This window comes from Brassica napus, chromosome C5 (assembly GCF_020379485.1).
Source record: "Brassica napus cultivar Da-Ae chromosome C5, Da-Ae, whole genome shotgun sequence".
Lineage (NCBI taxonomy): Eukaryota > Viridiplantae > Streptophyta > Magnoliopsida > Brassicales > Brassicaceae > Brassica > Brassica napus.
This window is the reverse complement of record NC_063448.1, coordinates 39,576,944-39,595,756: the sequence shown is the minus strand read 5'-3', so window position 1 is coordinate 39,595,756 and position 18,813 is coordinate 39,576,944. Positions and strand designations below refer to the sequence as shown.

The following is an 18,813-nucleotide window of genomic DNA, read 5'->3' as shown; positions in this document are numbered from 1 at the left end:
CTCCAGGATCTCTTACTACATGGGAAGAGACAAGAGCTGCTTTTCTACAGCATTTCTTCACCAAGTCAAGGTCCACATATCTGAGAAGCAGAATTGGAAGCTTTCAGCAGCTTGATTCAGAAAGCTTTCATGAGGCTTGGGAGCGTTTCAAGGAGTACACACAGGACTGCCCTCACCATGGCTACACTGATGTGAGTTTGCTGAACATTTTCTATAATGGAGTTCATGAAGAGAGTCAAGATGCCATGGACACAGCAAGTAATGGTGATTTCATGACCAAGACTGTTGAAGAAGCTTACACCTTGCTGAACAACCTGTCATCCAGCAAAGCAAACCGCAAGTCAAGGTTTGACACCAGCCAGAAGGGTGTTGGTTATGAATCCAAGAAGATAGATGAGCTGAATGCCAAGATTGAGATGCTTCTCAAGAGAGATCAGAAATCTGTGAAATTTGTGGAGGAGCAAGGCTATCGTTCCTCACAAGAAACTGTTGGTGATGATTCAGATGATATGCAAGCTGATGTGAACTACATTGGTGGTCAAGGAAACTACAACAGAGGCTACAATCAGAACCTTGGATGGAATCAAAATCAGCAAAATAATCTGTCTTACCGAAGCAACAATGTGGAGAATCCACAACATCAGTCCTACCCTCAGGCAGGAAACAGGCAGAACCAGAATCAGAACCAGAGTGTGTTCAACCAAGGATTTCAGAACAGAAATCAATATCAGGGGAACAACTCGGGCAACTCAGGATTTCAGCAAAGGCAGCAGTACAACAACTATCAGAATCAAGGAAATGCCTCTTCGTCACAGCCTTCTCAGGATAACGAAATTAAGAAGATGCTGCAAATGGTGCTAGAAGGTCAGAAGAATAGCACTGCAGAGATAAACACCAAGGTGGATAACATGTATGGAGAGCTTAATGGGAAGTTCGAAGCTTTGAACACCCATTTGAAAGTTTTGGAAAAGCAAGTTGCTCAAACCGCCTCCAGCAGCAGAACAGCACCTGGATTTCTACCAGGGAAGTCAGAGACGAATCCCAAGGAGTTTGTGAATGCTATAACACTTAGGAGTGGAAAAACGATTGAGGAATCGAAAGAGAAAGAGATCGACCGATCTCAAGAACAGATCGACCGATCCAAGGGAAAGGAGATCGACCGATCCGGTCCATCTGGATCGACCGATCCCGTGTCGACGAAGCCAAATTCCTCTGAACCTGAAGAGGTGTATGTGGCGCCTCCTGCTTATGTTCCTAAGGCTCCATACCCATCCAGACCAAGGCAGAAGATCAAAGAACGTGAGTACGAGAAGCTAAAGAACCTTGTTGGGGAGTTACATGTGAGATTGCCATTTGTTGAAGCGGTGAAGATGGTACCTTCTCTTAAAAGGTACATGAAGGAGATTCTTACCGATAAGATGAGCCTAGAGCGGGGTGTGTTGATGCTCAATGAGGAGTGTAGCGCAGTTCTACAAAATGTCATGCCTAAAAAGCGTGAAGATCCCGGAGCATTTGTTCTACCATGCCGCATTGGATCACTTACTTTTGAGAAGAGTCTCTGCGATCTGGGTTCAGGAGTGAGCCTAATGCCTTTCTCTGTCTCTGAGAGGCTAGGCATGACGAACTACAAACCTACAAGGATCTCCTTGGTCCTTGCTGACCGATCAGTGCGAAGACCAGTCGGTGTACTAGAGAACATCCCTGTTGGTGTTGGAAAGGGATACGTGCTTACCGATTTTGTAGTTCTGGAGCTGGAAGAGGAACCTAAAGATCCTCTCATTTTGGGCAGACCGTTTTTAGCTACTGCTGGAGCCATGATTGATGTACAGAATGGGCATATAGACTTACGTCTAGGAGACATGGCGATGAGATACAATGTGGAGAAGGTGCTGAAAAATCCGACTATTGATGGACAGACTTTCTGGGTTGATACATTGACTGAACTGGTGGAGGAAATGGATGAAGAGTTGCACACTGATGATCCTCTACAAGTCGCATTGACCCAAAAGGAGAGTGAGTTCGGGTTCATGAACCAAGAAGTGGTTGGATTTTCTGAGATTTTGGATTCAGCCTCACCGATTGAGAAGCATGTCGCCTATGTCAGCCTTGAAGACTCAGGCACCGATAAAACCGTCAAACCGTCATCCTCCCAACCAGATTGGAGTGAGGAGAATGCTCCAAAGGTGGAACTTAAAGCCCTCCCAGCTGGGCTGAGGTATGCATTCTTGGGACCGAATTCCACATATCCTGTTATTATTTGTGCTAACCTGAATAATGTGGAGACCGCTTTGCTTCTTTCAAAATTGCGAAAGTATAGAAAAGCATTGGGGTACTCTTTGGATGATATTACAGGTATTTCTCCAGATCTTTGCATGCACAAGATTCACTTGGAGGATGAGTCAAAGACGTCCATAGAGCACCAGCGAAGACTGAATCCCAAACTGATGGAAGTTGTGAAAAAGGAGATTCTAAAGCTGTTGAGTGCAGGGGTGATCTACCCAATTTCAGACAGCACTTGGGTGAGCCCGGTTCATGTGGTTCCTAAGAAGGGTGGCATCACTGTCATCACAAATGAGAAGGATGAGCTGATTCCTACCAGAACAGTCACAGGGCATAGGATGTGCATTGACTACAGGAAGCTAAACTCAGCCACAAGGAAGGACCACTTCCCACTTCCTTTCATTGACCAGATGCTGGAAAGACTAGCCAACCACCCCTACTACTGTTTTCTCGATGGCTACTCCGGGTTCTTTCAGATACCCATTCATCCAGACGACCAAGAGAAGACAACATTCACCTGCCCATACGGTACTTTTGCCTACAGGAGAATGCCCTTCGGATTGTGCAATGCTCCTGCAACTTTCCAGAGATGCATGATGTCGATCTTTACTGATCTTATTGAGGACATTATGGAGGTTTTTATGGACGATTTCTCAGTCTACGGTTCTTCATTTAGCGACTGCCTTGCTAATCTGTGCAAGGTGCTGGAAAGATGTGAGGAGAAGAACTTGGTGTTAAATTGGGAGAAGTGTCATTTCATGGTGAAAGATGGCATTGTTTTGGGTCACAGGATATCAGAGCAGGGTATCGAGGTTGACAAAGCAAAGATTGAAGTTATGACCAGCCTACAGCCTCCCAGGACAGTGAGGGATATTCGGAGTTTTCTGGGACATGCCGGTTTCTACAGGAGGTTTATCAAAGACTTCTCTATGATAGCGAGGCCACTCACCCGTCTGCTGTGCAAAGAAGCGAAGTTTGTTTTTGATGCTGACTGCCTCGCTGCGTTTCAGATTCTCAAGAAGTCTCTAGTCAGTGCTCCCATTGTGCAGCCACCAGATTGGGACTTGCCATTTGAAATAATGTGTGACGCAAGTGATTACGCGATTGGAGCTGTTTTGGGGCAGAGAAAAGACAAGAAACTCCATGTGATCTATTATGCCAGCCGAACGCTTGATGATGCTCAAATCAAGTATGCTACCACTGAGAAGGAGTTGCTGGCAGTAGTTTATGCTTTCGAGAAGTTCAGGTCCTATTTGGTGGGCTCGAAAGTAATTGTGCACACAGATCATGCAGCCTTGAAGTACCTGATGACGAAAAAAGATGCTAAACCGAGACTCTTAAGGTGGATCTTACTCCTACAGGAGTTTGATATTGAGATCAGAGACAAGAGAGGAGCAGAAAATGGAGTGGCAGATCATCTTTCCCGAATGAGAGTGGAAGCTGAAACACCACTGGATGATACATTACCCGAGGAGAATGTCTATGTGATCACCTTGCTGGAGGATGAGTATTTGGATCAGGCTGATTGCTGTGCCATGAGACAAATTCAGGATGATCTCCCATGGTTTGCAGACTTTGCAAACTACCTATGTGCTGGAATTGAACCACCGAACCTGAAGGGATATGAGAGGAAGAAGTTCATGAGAGATGTGAACCACTATTACTGGGATGATCCCTTCCTCTACAAGAGATGCTCAGATGGTTTATTCAGGAGATGCGTTCTGGAGAATGAGATGCAAGGGATTCTTTTCCACTGCCACAGCTCAGAATACGCAGGCCATTTTGCAACATTCAAGACGGTTTCTAAGGTCCTGCAGGCTGGTTACTGGTGGCCTACACTTTTCAGAGACGCCCATGAGTTTGTCTCAAAGTGTGATGCATGTCAGCGGAAGGGTAACATCAGTAAGAGAAATGAGATGCCCCAAAATTTCATCCTTGAAGTTGAAGTTTTTGATGTATGGGGAATTGATTTTATGGGCCCTTTCCCATCTTCTTATGGAAATGAGTACATCTTGGTTGCGGTTGATTATGTCTCCAAGTGGGTGGAAGCAGTAGCCAGCAAGACAAATGACTCTAGTGTTGTCAAGAAAATGTTCAAGACAGTCATTTTTCCAAGATTCGGGATCCCGAGAGTGGTTATTAGTGATGGAGGCTCTCACTTCATCAACAAGACGTTCGATAAACTGCTGAAGAAACATGGAGTAAAGCATAAGGTAGCTACACCTTATCATCCTCAGACAAGTGGGCAGGTTGAAATATCGAACCGAGAAATCAAGGGGATTTTGGAGAAGGCTGTAGGCAAAACAAGGAAAGACTGGGCTGTGAAGCTTGATGACGCCTTATGGGCGTATAGAACCGCCTACAAGACTCCCTTGGGCACCACTCCTTTTAATCTGGTCTATGGAAAGTCTTGTCACCTACCTGTGGAATTGGAGTACAGTGGTTTTTGGGCAACGAAGTTGATGAACTTCGACATTAAAACCGCAGCAGAAAGGAGGATGGTTCAGTTGAACGAGCTGGACGAGATTCGGTTGAACGCCTATGAGAACACCAAAATCTACAAGGAAAGAACTAAGGCATGGCATGACAGAAAGATAATCCCGAGAGACTTCGCTGCTGGAGACAAAGTTCTTCTGTTCAACTCGAGACTCAAGCTATTTCCTGGAAAGCTTAAGTCTCGTTGGTCCGGACCCTTCACCATCACAGAGGTTAGACCTTATGGAGCTGTTGTCTTGGAAGACAATGGGAGGAAATTCACCGTCAATGGGCAGAGGCTAAAACCTTACTTCACAGATGCAAAACCCGAAGAAGGAACCAACATTCCTTTATCGGAACCTGATCTCGCCTAAGGACAACAAAATAGTCAGGCTCGCGACTTTAAACAAGCGCTGAGTGGGAGGCAACCCACATGGTTTGATTTTCTTTCTCTTTTGTGATTATGTTTTTTTTTTTTTTTTGGTGTGAATTGATTTTTGGATGTGTTTTTTAGATGATTTTCAGGCATGTATCACGATCAGGCAGAGATCGGTCGATCCAACGCCTATGGATCGGTCGATCTAAGGCGCCCACGGCACCGCTGCTGGACCTGAGGCAGCGGAGGACTCTGATGATGATGGAGCCTTGGAGAGGCGCTCCAAGAGGCGTACTGACCGCAACGCCTGATCGGTAATCTCTCTTGGAATTATTTTCACACCGAGACGGTGTGAAGTAAGCCTGGGGAGGATGCTACTTATGTACCATATTGCTTTTATTTCTTTTATTTTCTTTGTGTTTTAAAAACTCTCTACGTATTTTTCTCAGACCCTGTGATGATTATTAGACTACTTCCTTGTGTGTTGTGCTTTACATTTCATATTGACCATTTTTCAGGACTGTTAGCGCAGACAAACCGAGGAACCACTTGACCAAACAACCTCTCCTTAAATCTTTTATCAAGTCTCGGTGAATTGTAGTCGACTCAACTATTTTTGACCATTAATGAATTTAATTTCTTTTGACCAGGAATCAACATCAGGAAACGGTACACCATATACACATTCAGGATTTTCTTTACCACATTCTACCACTCTTTAATAATCCTGAATGGCCAGACTCATCAATAGTTTGGTACCTCACCTACACCTTACCCTTTTATTTCATCTCCATGCATTCTTACACACTGATCATATGTGCATACATGTGCAAAAACAATGGAGAGATTAGGGTAGACATGGTTCATCCGACTGCTTAGGTAGGATCGGAACATTTAGGTGGTTAGACACGGACCTGTGTGTCTAGAGGTGTAAATAGAAAAATTGGGTGTTGTAAGTGTGTGATTGCATCGCAGTGTATATATTCGATTCCGGTTTGAAAAAAAAAAAAAAAAAAAAAAAAAAAAGATATGATTCGATCGATTACCACAAAACATTTGCAAGTAATCGGTCCAAAAAAAAAAAAAAAAAAAAAAAAAAAAAAAAATTTATTCATGTTTATATCTCATTCAGTATATTTGATTTAGACATTTTATTTTTATTTTATGTACTAGAGATGATGCTTTGTTTAAATTTGGGGTTAGAGTTTGAGATTTGTTGGTTTTTGATCATTTGAGACTTGAGCAGTTCGAAAACATGGTTATCAATATACTCGGTCTCTCCAGCGATTTTGCATAATGTTTTGCATTTTTTTTGTTATCGCTGATACCCACAAACACTTGAGCCTCACCTAATTAAACACTAAAACAGCCTCCCAAACACCAAGCCCGTTATACCTGATGGAGATATCTTTGGTGGAAAGGTCACGCCCTTTTTAATGAATGTAAAGAGTTGATTACTTGAAACTGAGACTTGCAGGTCTGAAATATGGAAAGGTTTGCGCGGTCTTGGTGGGGATTTGGAATGAAAGCCTTGACAGTCTCTGATTTAAGTGGTTAGCGAAATCACAAGGTAAGGTCTACTGAGGGTTAGTGAGCTCCCAAATTTTAATCCTCTTCACTTGAGGACAAGCAAAGATTCAAGTCTGGGGGAGTTGATATTCCGTGTTTTTAACGGTTTTAAACTCGTTTTGGAGCAATTAAATGGTCGGTTTTAATTAATGTTTTGGTCTATTTGATGCGTTTTGGTGTTCTTAAGTGTAATATGCAGGTTACTAGATAGCTTGAAAGAAAAGAACGCATTCGGGATTTATTCAGAAGCAAGATGGACCGAACAATGGACCGAATGAAGTATTGATCGCACAGAGCACTAGATCGACCGATCCGGATATGTGGATCGACCGATCCTAGGCTTTCATACACGAGATCGACCGATCCGGGCCATGTGGATCGACCGATCTCAGGCGCTACGGGCTCCACACGCACACACGAGCTTTTCACTCCTTTTTACCCACTCCCCTCAATAATTCACAAAAGAACTCGACCTTTGAGACTCAGAAAAGACCAGGGGCGACCAAGAAGGAGATTTACAAGTTCTAGAGAGAGATTTGAGAGTTTTTGTTCATCTTTTGTGTGATTTGTGAAGATTTGTGAAGGAGTTCATCTCAAAACCATTTGGAGAAGATCTTCTGAACCTTTACTCTGTTTTAATACAATCTTATCATGTTTTCTTCATCAAAATCGTTTTGTTCTTATTTAGTTATGTGTGAGTAGTCATCTAGTTGGGTTTAGGGGTTCTCATAGGGGATTTCTTGATGTTTTGATTCATAAAACGTGTGTAGACTAAGGGATTACGTTTTGGTTCTTCATCTAATGGGTTTCTTACTGCTTGAACTGAATTGATCACTTAGTTCATGATTTCAGATTGTTTGATGCACCGAAAGTGATTGTTTTAACTTCCGAAAATACTTTAGATGAGCAAAGTGTCCTTAACCCTCGGAAGTTGATGTTATTGCGCTTTGTGAACATATTGAACCTGTTCTTAATGCTTGTTTAGAAATTGAAACTCAGCGGAAGTTAGTGTGGAGATTTCTATAACATAGAGAATTAGCGCTACGGAAGTAGGTTAATTCTAATATCGTGTTTGAGTTCTAGACGGTTCTTAATATATCCATGTGTCTGCCATTAATTGTATCTTGATTAAAAAGAAATCCCTGAGAATTCCCAATGCCCAACGTTTGTTTTAAAATAGTTTTCAAATCGTTTAAATCATCTTTTTACAGCTTGTTTATGTTTTGTGACACCTAAGAAAATTAAATAAAAACCATCAAAAATATATCTTGATTCGCTGTAGCTATTAACTTGTCTACAACTCTACGTGTGATCATCGGTCCCTGTGGATTCGATCCCGCATTACTACTGCGTACTTTACTGTGCACTTGCAGTTAGATAATCGGGTTAAAACTCGAGACATCATAGTTGCTCCTCATTGGCTCAAAAAATAAAAAGAATGGCTAAGATTGAAGTTGGGAAGACACATCCATCGGCATATGGTTTGCCACGTCTGCAATCTTGGAGGTTACTCCTTATTGGCTCAAGGTATTAATTTCGTTTGAAATCTGGAAATTAATATATAAATATGATTTTGAAGCAAAAAAAAAAATTAAACTAAATCTTAAAAATCAAATATTCAGTTTTCCAATTTTACAAAAAATAAATTGTATGAATATAAATTTTTTATGTGAGCTTTTATAAGATTGATCAATCTAGTTCATATGTTCATAAACACTACTACTTATTTGTATGTACAAAGGCTTTAGGGTAGAGGGTTTGAACAAATGAGTGTTTATAAAATTTATAACTAATCAGTTTTGTGAAATTAAGATTACAATATCCTTTTAAGAATGAACAAAATTGTGAAATCAAGTACAATTAGGGTATAGGGTATAGGTTTGTACTTTAGGGTTTAAGGATTTCACTTAGGGTATAGGATTTTAATTTTTGGTCTTCCCGTCTGTGGATTTAATTTTTAAAGCTTATGGTTTAATGTAAAATTATGCACTTAAGGGTATAGGGGTTAACAAGCTAAACATTTTCACACATAACCTTATATCATAATATAACACATAATTTTTTGTTTTTTTTTGTCTGCTAACTGTTGCATAATATCATACATGATTTCAACCGAGTAAAAAAGTACCTAAACATTCGATCACACACTAGAAATACATAGCCGATGAGAACCAACTTGAAAAATGTTTCAGACGACAATTTTAGACAAACTTGATTTTGTCATTTGGCCATGCCACAACCGAACCCATTGCATCAGATATGTATTCAATCTCTGAATTTGGCCTCCAGACTTTTGCATCACCGATCTTAGCCACATCAATCCACACCTTGCTTGCATTTGGACCTAGGGGTACAAAGTGGCACAACTCATTCGGATCCATTGAAGCTACCCTTCCTTCAGCTACCTTACGTCCAGAGTTGTTGCAATCCAAGAGAGTGCACTTCTGCTTCGGACTTATGGTCGAACTAGTGCTGCCTAGACTCTACAACTCAAACAAGATGACAGAAGCAAGTTCCAACATCAATCAAGGACGCAACATCAATCATCAGGCAAATAAAAAAATTTAACTTCATGTCAATTACATACCACTGCTTTTTTCTTGGCTGGCTTCGAAGGTGATGCTATTTTCTTCCCTGCACATTTAGTTGGTGTTACTTCTGTAGCGGGTGTAGGCATGACTTCAACCTTTAGGACTGGCCATGCTATTTTCTCGCTAAGTGCATCACCAATCAAGAACATATCAGCGGTTGGCCTCCACAAATATGCTTGATCATTGAACACCTTCACTACTTCGACACTAACAGCATTGGGACCCATAGGTATGTTGTTAACCATGTCTTTGAATTTTGAAGAGCACACGAGACCTTCAGCAATGACCTCGTCCTCATCATTGGTCCAATCATATATCTTGCATCTTCGATATTCACCTTCCTTGCTTTGCTAAAACAAGATTTGAAATTAGAAATTTTAGTAATGATTAGAGATGACTCAATTGTTGTAAGAAGAAAACAAGATTTGAAAATTTACCATAGATAAATCTTCAGAACAGTTTGGATCCTTATCCAAAATTACTTTATCAATTGGCCAAGATATCTTGTATCCCACAGCTTCATCAAGAGTTAACACATCCGTAGTAGGCCTCCAGAGTGAAGCTGATGCGCTTAGTGCATACTTAACTACGATAGCCACTGCATTAGGACCAATTGGTATACGACCAATTTTGTACTTCGGTTCAGCAGAGCAGAATTCTCCTTCACCAACAACAACATCCTCTGTTTCAATCCAATCCAGTATTTGTACTCTGACTCCTTCTTTGAATCCACCACTACTCTCAGATGTTTCATCATCAACATTACTTTTCTGAGAAAAGGCAACGGAAATCGTAAATGTCTTAAAACTAATTGACCAAAGGTAATGAAAAGGATTACCTTCTTCTCAGCTAATTCTCGCACCATCCCCTTTAAATCTTCAATCTCACTTTTCATTTCTGCAATCTTAGCGTCTCTAAATTGCAGATATGCTAGCTTATTAGCTGTAATCCCTCTACCAAAGCCCCTTACTCGTCCAGGTTTGTCTTTTCCCAAAACCTTGCTCACAGCATCTTCCCTTATGTTATCAGCAGCTGATGTGGAGTCCATCTGACTGTCAAGTGACTGTATTTGTTCCTGATACAATCATTTAAACACAAAATCATTCATTGCGATAGTCTATTAACTATACACAATATACAACTTCCATAATGCTTACAATAGTCTCAGCAAACTGGGGCTTCACAGGTCTGCCATCAGCATGAGTGTGTCCCGCAATCCAAACCTTGGATCTACTCACCTTACTTGGTTCTTTACTCTTTTTTTTCTATATGAAAACAAACATATCTCACTACCATTTTAATCTAACAAGCTGATGTACAATATGTAGATGTTTGACTACTCTTTTACCATATCATCAGCTAAAGGAAGCATTCCTTTGCGGCTGGTGGTGTGAGGAATCTGATTTCTTCTCATCGCTCTGTACTTGTTACTCATTTCCTACAATATAAATATGACATTGATTATATCCATCAGACATGACCTTTAAGAATGAAACTTACTTAGTTGTAGATAACTCACTGTGAAAGATTTGGTAGTCTTATTCTTAACCCAAGTGTTCCACAGTTGAAGGGATGGGATGTTGCTCGGTTTTAAAGCTATTCTCTCAGCTGCAGTCTTCGCAACACGTACTTGTGACACCAGCCTCGACTTCCCAGCCCTCCACACATTTCCCAGCTGCTTGAAAATAACAGCTTTCTGCCACTCTTCTTGCAAGTTAAACCTCCCCTGCATCACAATAATCAAGTTAAACATGTTTATAATTTCATCTTGTGGTTAAACAAAACATACTAATATATATACAAACCTGAATTTCTTCCCACATTGTTGCTTTAGTCGCTGCATCAAGTTTTCTCCAATCGGCAAGTGTAACCGGAACATGTTCCCTCACAAGAGGACCAAGAAACGACGATAGTGTTACTGAACCAGGTCCAACATGCTCACCAATGTCATTGAATGTGACCATAATCTTATCATTGGGATTTTCAGCCACTCTACGCAACTTTGTAGGTCCTCTTTTATTTTTTTTTTGAACTTCCTCCCCTGCTAGCTCAACTCCTTCAGTACTAGGAATCTCATCATCTTGCGCAGTGCCATCTTCTTCCATATCGCGAGCTTCTTCTTCGCAAGCTTCCTCTTCGTTCCCTTTCTCATTAAGAACTCCATCATCTTCCATATTGGCCGGTTCTTCTTCATTCTCTTTCCCATTGAGATCTCCATCTTCTTCATTCTCTTTCCCATTGACATCGCCATCTTCTTCATCCTCTTTCCCATTGACATCCTCTTCATCGTCTTTATCTTCTTCAGACATTGACTTCTCAGCCTGATCATCCTTATCTTCGGGTGTTACATCTTCTACTTCATCATCCTGAGCAGGTGTTACATCTTGTACTTCATCATCCTTAGGAGGTGTAACATCTTCTACCACACCATCGTCAGATGGTGTTACATCTTCTATGTAATCATCTTCAGCAGCCACTTTCTTGATTCTACTACTTCTTCTCGTTGGCGTTAAAACTAAATTCTTTTTAGGGGAAGCCATTTTCTTTGGTGTTCTTTTCTTCACTTTTAGTTGCGGTGCCTTGTCCTCTTGATCTACTACCTCCAAGCCTTGATTACGTCTACTCCGACGAGAACCAACTAGTCCTCCTCTTGTCTTTGCCATTTCTGAAACTGATAAACAAATCCAAAATCAAATCAAGCCATTCGATCAAAAAATTTAAACCCAAAATCAAATCGAAACCTTCAATCATATTCAAAATCAAACTGAAACCCACAATCATATTCAAAACCTAATCGAAACCCACAATCATATTCAAAACCTAATCGAAACCTAATCGAAACCCACAATAAAAATCGAATCATGTGTTAACGCGGACATGCATGTGAAAAGAGATTTGAATCAAAGAGAAACCCAAAATCAAAGAGATTAGACTCGAGAGAACCAGTCTCTATTCTAAACTCAGAATCAAATCGAAACTCATACCAATTGAAGCTTCGACTCGAGAGAACTCTGAAGAACTTCGATGAGTCGATTTTGATTTTGAGGAATGTGAAGAGAGTGAAGTGAAGAGAATGAAGTCTCGGTTTCGATTAATACTTAAGTTATTTTTAATATATTTTTTCATATACGATAGCATTTAGTTTTTGATTTGCAATGGTAAGGCGCCTCCACTTACCAAATTAACGCGGCTGAATTATTTTATTTTCCTGCGACTACAAAGATAGCTTATACATTTCAAAAACGCTATTATAAAGGCCCGTGTTTATATACAATAGCAGAGAAGCAAAAAACGCTATGCTACGACGCTATTAATACCCACATTTCCTGTAGTGTGAGAGGAAACCCTAGCGCGCATTCTCTCAGAGGCGTCTTGTTGAACTCCGCCACCGGTAAGTTATATCTCTTACTGTCGAGTGATTGATTGAGGAAAAGATGAACATAAAACATTGTCTCTATCAATTTATACACTCGTTCTTTTTTCACGTCTATTTTTGCAGATATATAACCGCTGTCTCGAACACGACTATATCTTCTCCGAATTTTCAGGTCGGCCTTAAAATGTTCTACTGGATGTCTTGGAAGACTTATAATTAAGTCGTCTGGAAAGTCTTCCAGCTGGAAGACTTTCCAGACGACTTAATTATAAGTCTTTCAGCTGGAAAACTTGTCAGACGACTTAATTATAAGTCTTTGATTGTTTTGAGATGGTTGTCTTTGATTGTTTTGAGATGGTTGTCTTTGATTGTTTTGCAGGCAAAAAAAATGGATATACCAGAACTCCCCCGTAGGATACATACATTAGGGGAAGAGCCCCCCGCAATGCATAGCATTTCGTATCATACTTGTTGGACGTTGCATATTGCTTTAAAGAAAGCTCTTCATGATGACGAATATGAAGAGCTGAAGGAGTCGAAGTTGGGAGTTTTCATCAAGTTCCAAGAGCTGGGATTTGATTGGGCTTCAAGGCTGGTTCACTACATGCTCGGTTTCCAGCTGGACATAAAGAAGAAGTATGAGCTGTGGAGTCTCGTTGGTCCACAACCTGTGAGGTTTTCACTGTTAGAGTTTGAAACCTGACTAGTCTAAACTGCGAGTAAATCGAGGACATTGAGAGACCTCACTGTGTTGTTACAAAGGAGTTGACTTCTTTCTGGGAGATGTTGGGAGTTCATGTCGAAGCTGGGCCATCTACTCAGGAGATAATAGCAACATTTGAGAGATGCGAAGAGTGGTCTCGGGATGATCGCAAGCGGCTCGCGTACCTTGCCATCTTCACTGGATACATTGAAGGGAGAAAGTATTCAACCCCTACACAGGTTAGTCTGGCAACGCTAGTGATGGAGCAAGAACGGTTTGAAAATTATCCATGGGGGAGAGTCGCGTTTAAGGTGCTGATGGACTCTGTGAAGGGCATAGATATTTCGGGTTGTTAGACTATTAATGGGTTGCGCAAGTTCTCCAGGTCTGGATGTACACAGCTCTACCGGAATTGGGTGCTAATTATGGTAATCCTCTCCCAAACAATCCGTCTCCACCCATACTAGCTTACAAGGGTCGCAAAGGACGCAGACAGTTTAAAGAGGCTATCCTCAGTCGGGTATTTACTTCAATCTGGATGACTTAGCAGAAAACTTATAATTTAGTCGTTTGATAAGTCTTCCAACTGGATGACTTAGTAGAAGACTTATAATTAAGTCGTCTAGAAAGTCTTCCAGCTGGATCACTTAGTAGAAGACTTATAATTAAGTCGTATGAGAAGACTATCCAAACTACTTAATTATAAGTCTTTTACTAAGTCTTCCAGCTGGAAGACTTTCCAGACGACTTAATTATAAGTCATCTACTAAGTCGTCCAACTGGAAGACTTTCCAGACGACTTAATTATAAGTCGTCTGCAAAGTCTTTTCTTTCCATCTTTCTTAATCCGTCAAATATCTAAGTTCATATCTTCAATTTACTGCAGACTAGGGTGATCAACTTTGTTCTGAAGGACATTGGTGAAATGTTTCCAAAATGGGAGTTTGATGTTGAGGACACGCCCGCGGAGAACATAATTAAACTCATGTTTGTGAAGAGACCGTGGAAGTGGACTATGGATTGCTGGGAAGTCACCGGTACTTGGGTCAATACAAAGCCGGCGGTTGTGAGTCCAACGAAGAAAAAAGTAGTGAAGGAAGAGAGTCCAAGACCTCGGAAGAAAGCTCGTAAAGAGGCACCTGCAGAGGCTAGTGAAGAGGTTCATACACTGGCTCGTTCAGAGGTGACTACGACTGTTGGTGGGTTGACCAAAGAGGATATTAAAAACATTTTGAAGGACATAGTTGATGCCATGAGGGAAGGGTTTGGGACGTGCCTTAAGGAGATCAAGTATCTGTCGGAAAGGGTGGAAGCTGTGGAGAAGAAGGTTGGTATCACCACAAAACGGAAAGGGACATCATCTCAAAACACTACCTCTCCACCTAAACCGACGCTCGAACCCGGGGTTAGTAACGAATCCTCTCCCAACAAGAGATTGACTAGACAAAGTCTTAAGAATAAGAACTGAAAAGTTGCATTTGCTTTGTTTCTTGTATGTCAGAACATGTGTGCTTTGTTTATAGTGTATGTATTTTGTATATGTATTTTTTTTCATGTTTGAAGACACTCATTGGTTATTATTGTTTGAAATGGATCTTTGGTTATTATTGTATAAACCCATCTTGTATATTGTAGAGTGAAAGTGTTAATGGGACGAACGCGGGAAGGAAGAGCTTGCCGAAGGATAAAGGTCCAGATGTGCCCGCAGATTCTAGTTCCTCGAAAGATAAAGCTCCAGAACCAAGCCTTGTTCTATTGGACAAAAATTAACCCACTGTTTCGGATTTACAAAAGGAGGATGCTAGATATCAGGAAAAGAGGGATGCTGCTTTGGCACTTTGCCGTGCAAAGAGTGACCGAACAAGGACACTTGCTGCCTTATAGCAATCTCCTTATACGGCAAACAGCACGGCCAAAGTGATCATTCCAAAAAAAATGCTTTATCCAGGCTATAATCCTTTTGCACCAATTGACAAGAAGAAGTTGAAGGAGCTCGCTGATTGGCTGAAAACTTGTCCGTAAGTGTTTGCTTTTCCCATAATAGTTTGCTTTAGTCTACAAAAACTGATTGTTTTTCGACATTTTGTGTTTGCAGTCATTATAGAACATCTCTCGATAAAAAAACACGTACAAATAGAACTTGGTGGTATCACATCCTCTGGACCTCCTTAGAGTGGTTGGAGGACTGTGTAAGTCTTCTGCTATGACTTAGATGACTTACTGATAAGTCTTCTTTGTAGACGACTTACCAATAAGTCGTCTGGTAAGTCGTCTACGTTGAAGACTTACCAGACGACTTAATTCGTCTACGAATTACTTATAAGTCGTCTGGTAAGTCTTCTACGTAGAAGAGGTACCAGTAATTCGTCTGATATCTTCTGACTTGTACCCTATTTTATATGCATCATATTGATGCTTGGATTAATGTGCTGAGGAAGAGTTACGACGCTAACCCACAACATTTCAGGAGCGAGAGAATGTGCTTCCTTGATCATCTCTTTGCTCAGCAATGGAGATTCAACTACAAGGATTTTAAGGACTCGGTGCTCGATCAGAACGGTTTAGGAAGAAGACTCCCTGGTGGAGCGTGGAATTATTATGCAGGCACTATACCATCATTTTGCCAATCAAACAAGGTTTGGGGACGGATATTGATGATGTCTATGCGCTAGTGAACTACACCGACACTCATTGGATTGCTATGTGGATATTGATCCCTAAGAGACACATAGTCATCTGGGACAGCATTTGTTCCAGTATCTCCCCAGAAGAACTCGATGTGGTAATGGATCTTTTTCTCTACATGGTCCTTTATCTGCTTGTTGAGTGCGCTTCCTCAGACGAACAACGTGCCCAATACAGCCTGGAGCCATTCACATATGAGAGACTAACCAATATACCTCAGGCCCGAGCTGGTGATTGTGGGGTGTACGCTCTAAAGTATATTGAATGTCATGCTTTTGGGATGCCATTTAGTAAAAAAGACTTTCCTAAGTCCAACGGGAAGACTATGAGGGATAAGATGGCGGTGGATATATTCAAAGAGCTTCCTAACGCACATGAGTTCGAAAACAAGGACAATGATGCCAACATGGGTGCATATGAGGGGTGATAAACAGGCTACGTTAGATTATTTTGTATGATAGATTAGGCTGATGTGTGTATTTGAACTTGATTATTTTGTAACTTATCTTCTGCGCAGAAGACTTACAGTTAAGTCGTATGGAATGTTGGACGACTTAACTATAAGTAGTCTGGAAAGTCTTCTGTGCAGTGACCTTTTGTAACCTTTCGGATAATATAAAGGGCAAGACCTTCTTAAATTTTTTTGGTAGTACAATTTGACAAAGAAGTTGACAAAGAAGTTGACACAGATAAGTTCATAACACAAATTTTTAATACATAGACAAAACACTAGATGACTAACTTGAAGGTCTTCTGAAAGAATAAACAATGGACGACTAACTGGACGACCTTCTGGACGACTTACTTGAAGGTCTTCAGGAAGACTAAACACAGGATGACTAACTTGAAGGTCTTCTAGAAGAAAAAACCCTGGACGACTAACTGGACGACCTTCTGGACGACTTACTTGAAGGTCTTCTGGAAGACTAAACACTGGACGACTAACTTGAAGGTCTTCTGGAAGAAAAAACCCTGGACGACTAACTTTAAGGTCTTCTGGACAACTTACTTGAAGGTCTTCTGGAAGACTAAACACTGGACGACTAACTTGAAGGTCGTCTGGAAGAAAAAACCCTGGACGACTAACTGAACGACCTTCGGGACGACTTACTTGAAGGTCGTCCACGTCATTTCTTACATTGTGGTTTCGTATGGCCAGTTTCCTTGCATTTTGAGCATCTATAAACCATGTGTTGCTTCCGGGGTTTGCGTCCTCTCATCCTGGATTGCTCCAACCAAGATTGCCATCTTGATTTCTTCAGTCTTCCCAGAACACGCTTTACATCTGGAGGAAATCATGTACGTTCCTCAACTTGTTGTCCAACACAAGGATATATATTCTCTGAGTATCCTGCAAACAAAAAATCCTTTGAGTACACTGGGCATACAAGTGTGGAGATATGCAAACCAGCAGATGTTCCAGCAGCTATAGCATGAGAGCAAGGTATTTTCTCCACTGCATAGACACCACAATCACACTTTCCATGTTCCAAATCAACCACACAGTCCATTTTGCCACATTTCACAAAGAATCGCCATCCATCAATTGGTTGTACCGTCATCGTATCCGCTATCTCCGATCGAACAGCAAGTAAGTATTCATCACCCCGACTATGTTGAGTTGGGAGACTCAAAGCATCTTCTCTCCTTTTCCAAAATCACTTTCCTAGCTTCTCCCTTATGAACTCCAACAGGAACTGAATCAGAAATCCTCTAGCTCGCTTCAGAGCGGAATTAATAGATTCAGCGATGTTGCTTGTCTTTATGTTGTACTTGTCCCCCTGACAATAAACCCTTGACCATAGGCTGACGTCGGCATTCTCCAAATACGTTGCAAGGTCTGGGTTTGCACTCCGTATCTCAGCCATGTACCGGTCAAAATCTGAAACCGTATGAGCATAAGCAGCACCTTTCACCAAGTACAAGAGATGTTTCCCTTTATACTTTTTGACAATGTTATCTTGAAGGTGATAATAACATAATCCTCGGGTTGTCCAAGGAAACACCTTATCACATGCACTTTTAATGGCCGTGTGCCGGTCGGAGACTATCACCAGAGGCTGCTCATCAGATACACAACTAGCCAATTTTGTGAAAAACCATTCCCAAGAAGGTTTATCTTCAGCATTTATGATCCCAAAAGCCAATGGAAATATCTGAAAATTCTCATTTTGTGCGGCTGCAACTAACATAACACCTCCATACTTCCCACTTAGGTGAGTCCCATCCACCACAATGACCCTTCTCTGATACTTAAAACCTTTGATAGAAGCTCCAAAAGAGAGAAATTGATACTTAAATCTATTGATAGAATCAAGTTCTATAGCCGTGATAGAATCGGGATTTGCTAAGGAGATTTACTTGAGATATGATGGCAGACGCGAATACCCATCTTCTGTTGATCCCCTCACCAATGTTTGTGCATATAAAAGTGCTCTGTATGAAGTGGTGTAATCAAGCTTCATGCCAAACATGTTCTTCATTGCATCAGTCATATGCTGCGGATTCAACCCATCAATGATTCCAACACGATCAATGAAAAGCCTACCAACATACTTCAGAGTACAATGTCTCTGCTGAGCGATTCGGTCTCCCACTGAGCATGTATGTTTTTCCACATACTTTGTTATCCAAAACGTGTTTGTCCCATGTTTCACACTCACTCTGATCTTCCATTCACAATCACTTACCGGACATGTTGTCTCAAGGAGAGTTTTCGTTGACTTGTATATTCTGAAGGAGAACCTAAGCCTCACTG

General features: G+C 41.1%; 1 protein-coding gene and 1 non-coding gene across 3 annotated transcripts; both read right to left on the bottom strand.

Moving 5' to 3' along the window:
* Nucleotides 1-77: 77 nt before the first annotated feature.
* LOC125588095 lies at nucleotides 78-184 on the bottom strand. Its single transcript, XR_007324492.1, has one exon. It is a non-coding gene; the product is annotated as a small nucleolar RNA R71 (small nucleolar RNA).
* An 8,118-nt stretch (nucleotides 185-8,302) lies between these two features.
* On the bottom strand, nucleotides 8,303-12,949 carry LOC125587615 (high mobility group nucleosome-binding domain-containing protein 5-like). Of its 2 annotated transcripts, XR_007323861.1 has the most exons (3): nucleotides 11,097-12,949; nucleotides 10,449-11,017; nucleotides 8,303-10,366 (listed from the first exon to the last, which is right to left on the bottom strand). XR_007323861.1 is itself a non-coding variant. In XM_048758411.1 (2 exons), exons 1-2 carry the CDS (start codon nucleotides 11,952-11,954, stop codon nucleotides 10,775-10,777), a joined length of 1,101 nt encoding a protein of 366 aa, XP_048614368.1. In that variant the 5' UTR covers nucleotides 11,955-12,949; the 3' UTR covers nucleotides 8,303-10,774. The 2 variants fall into 2 exon arrangements, 1 of the variants encoding a protein (XP_048614368.1); XM_048758411.1 differs by having other exon boundaries at nucleotides 8,303-11,017.
* Nucleotides 12,950-18,813: the final 5,864 nt, after the last annotated feature.

Coding starts and splice junctions, on each gene's coding strand:
- LOC125587615 (XM_048758411.1), bottom strand. CDS start 11,954: ATGGCAAAGACAAGAGGAGGACTAGTTGGTTCTCGTCGGAGTAGACGT. Junction 11,018..11,096: donor CAATGTGGGAAGAAATTCAG/GTTTGTATATAT, acceptor ATTGTGATGCAG/GGGAGGTTTAACTTGCAAGA.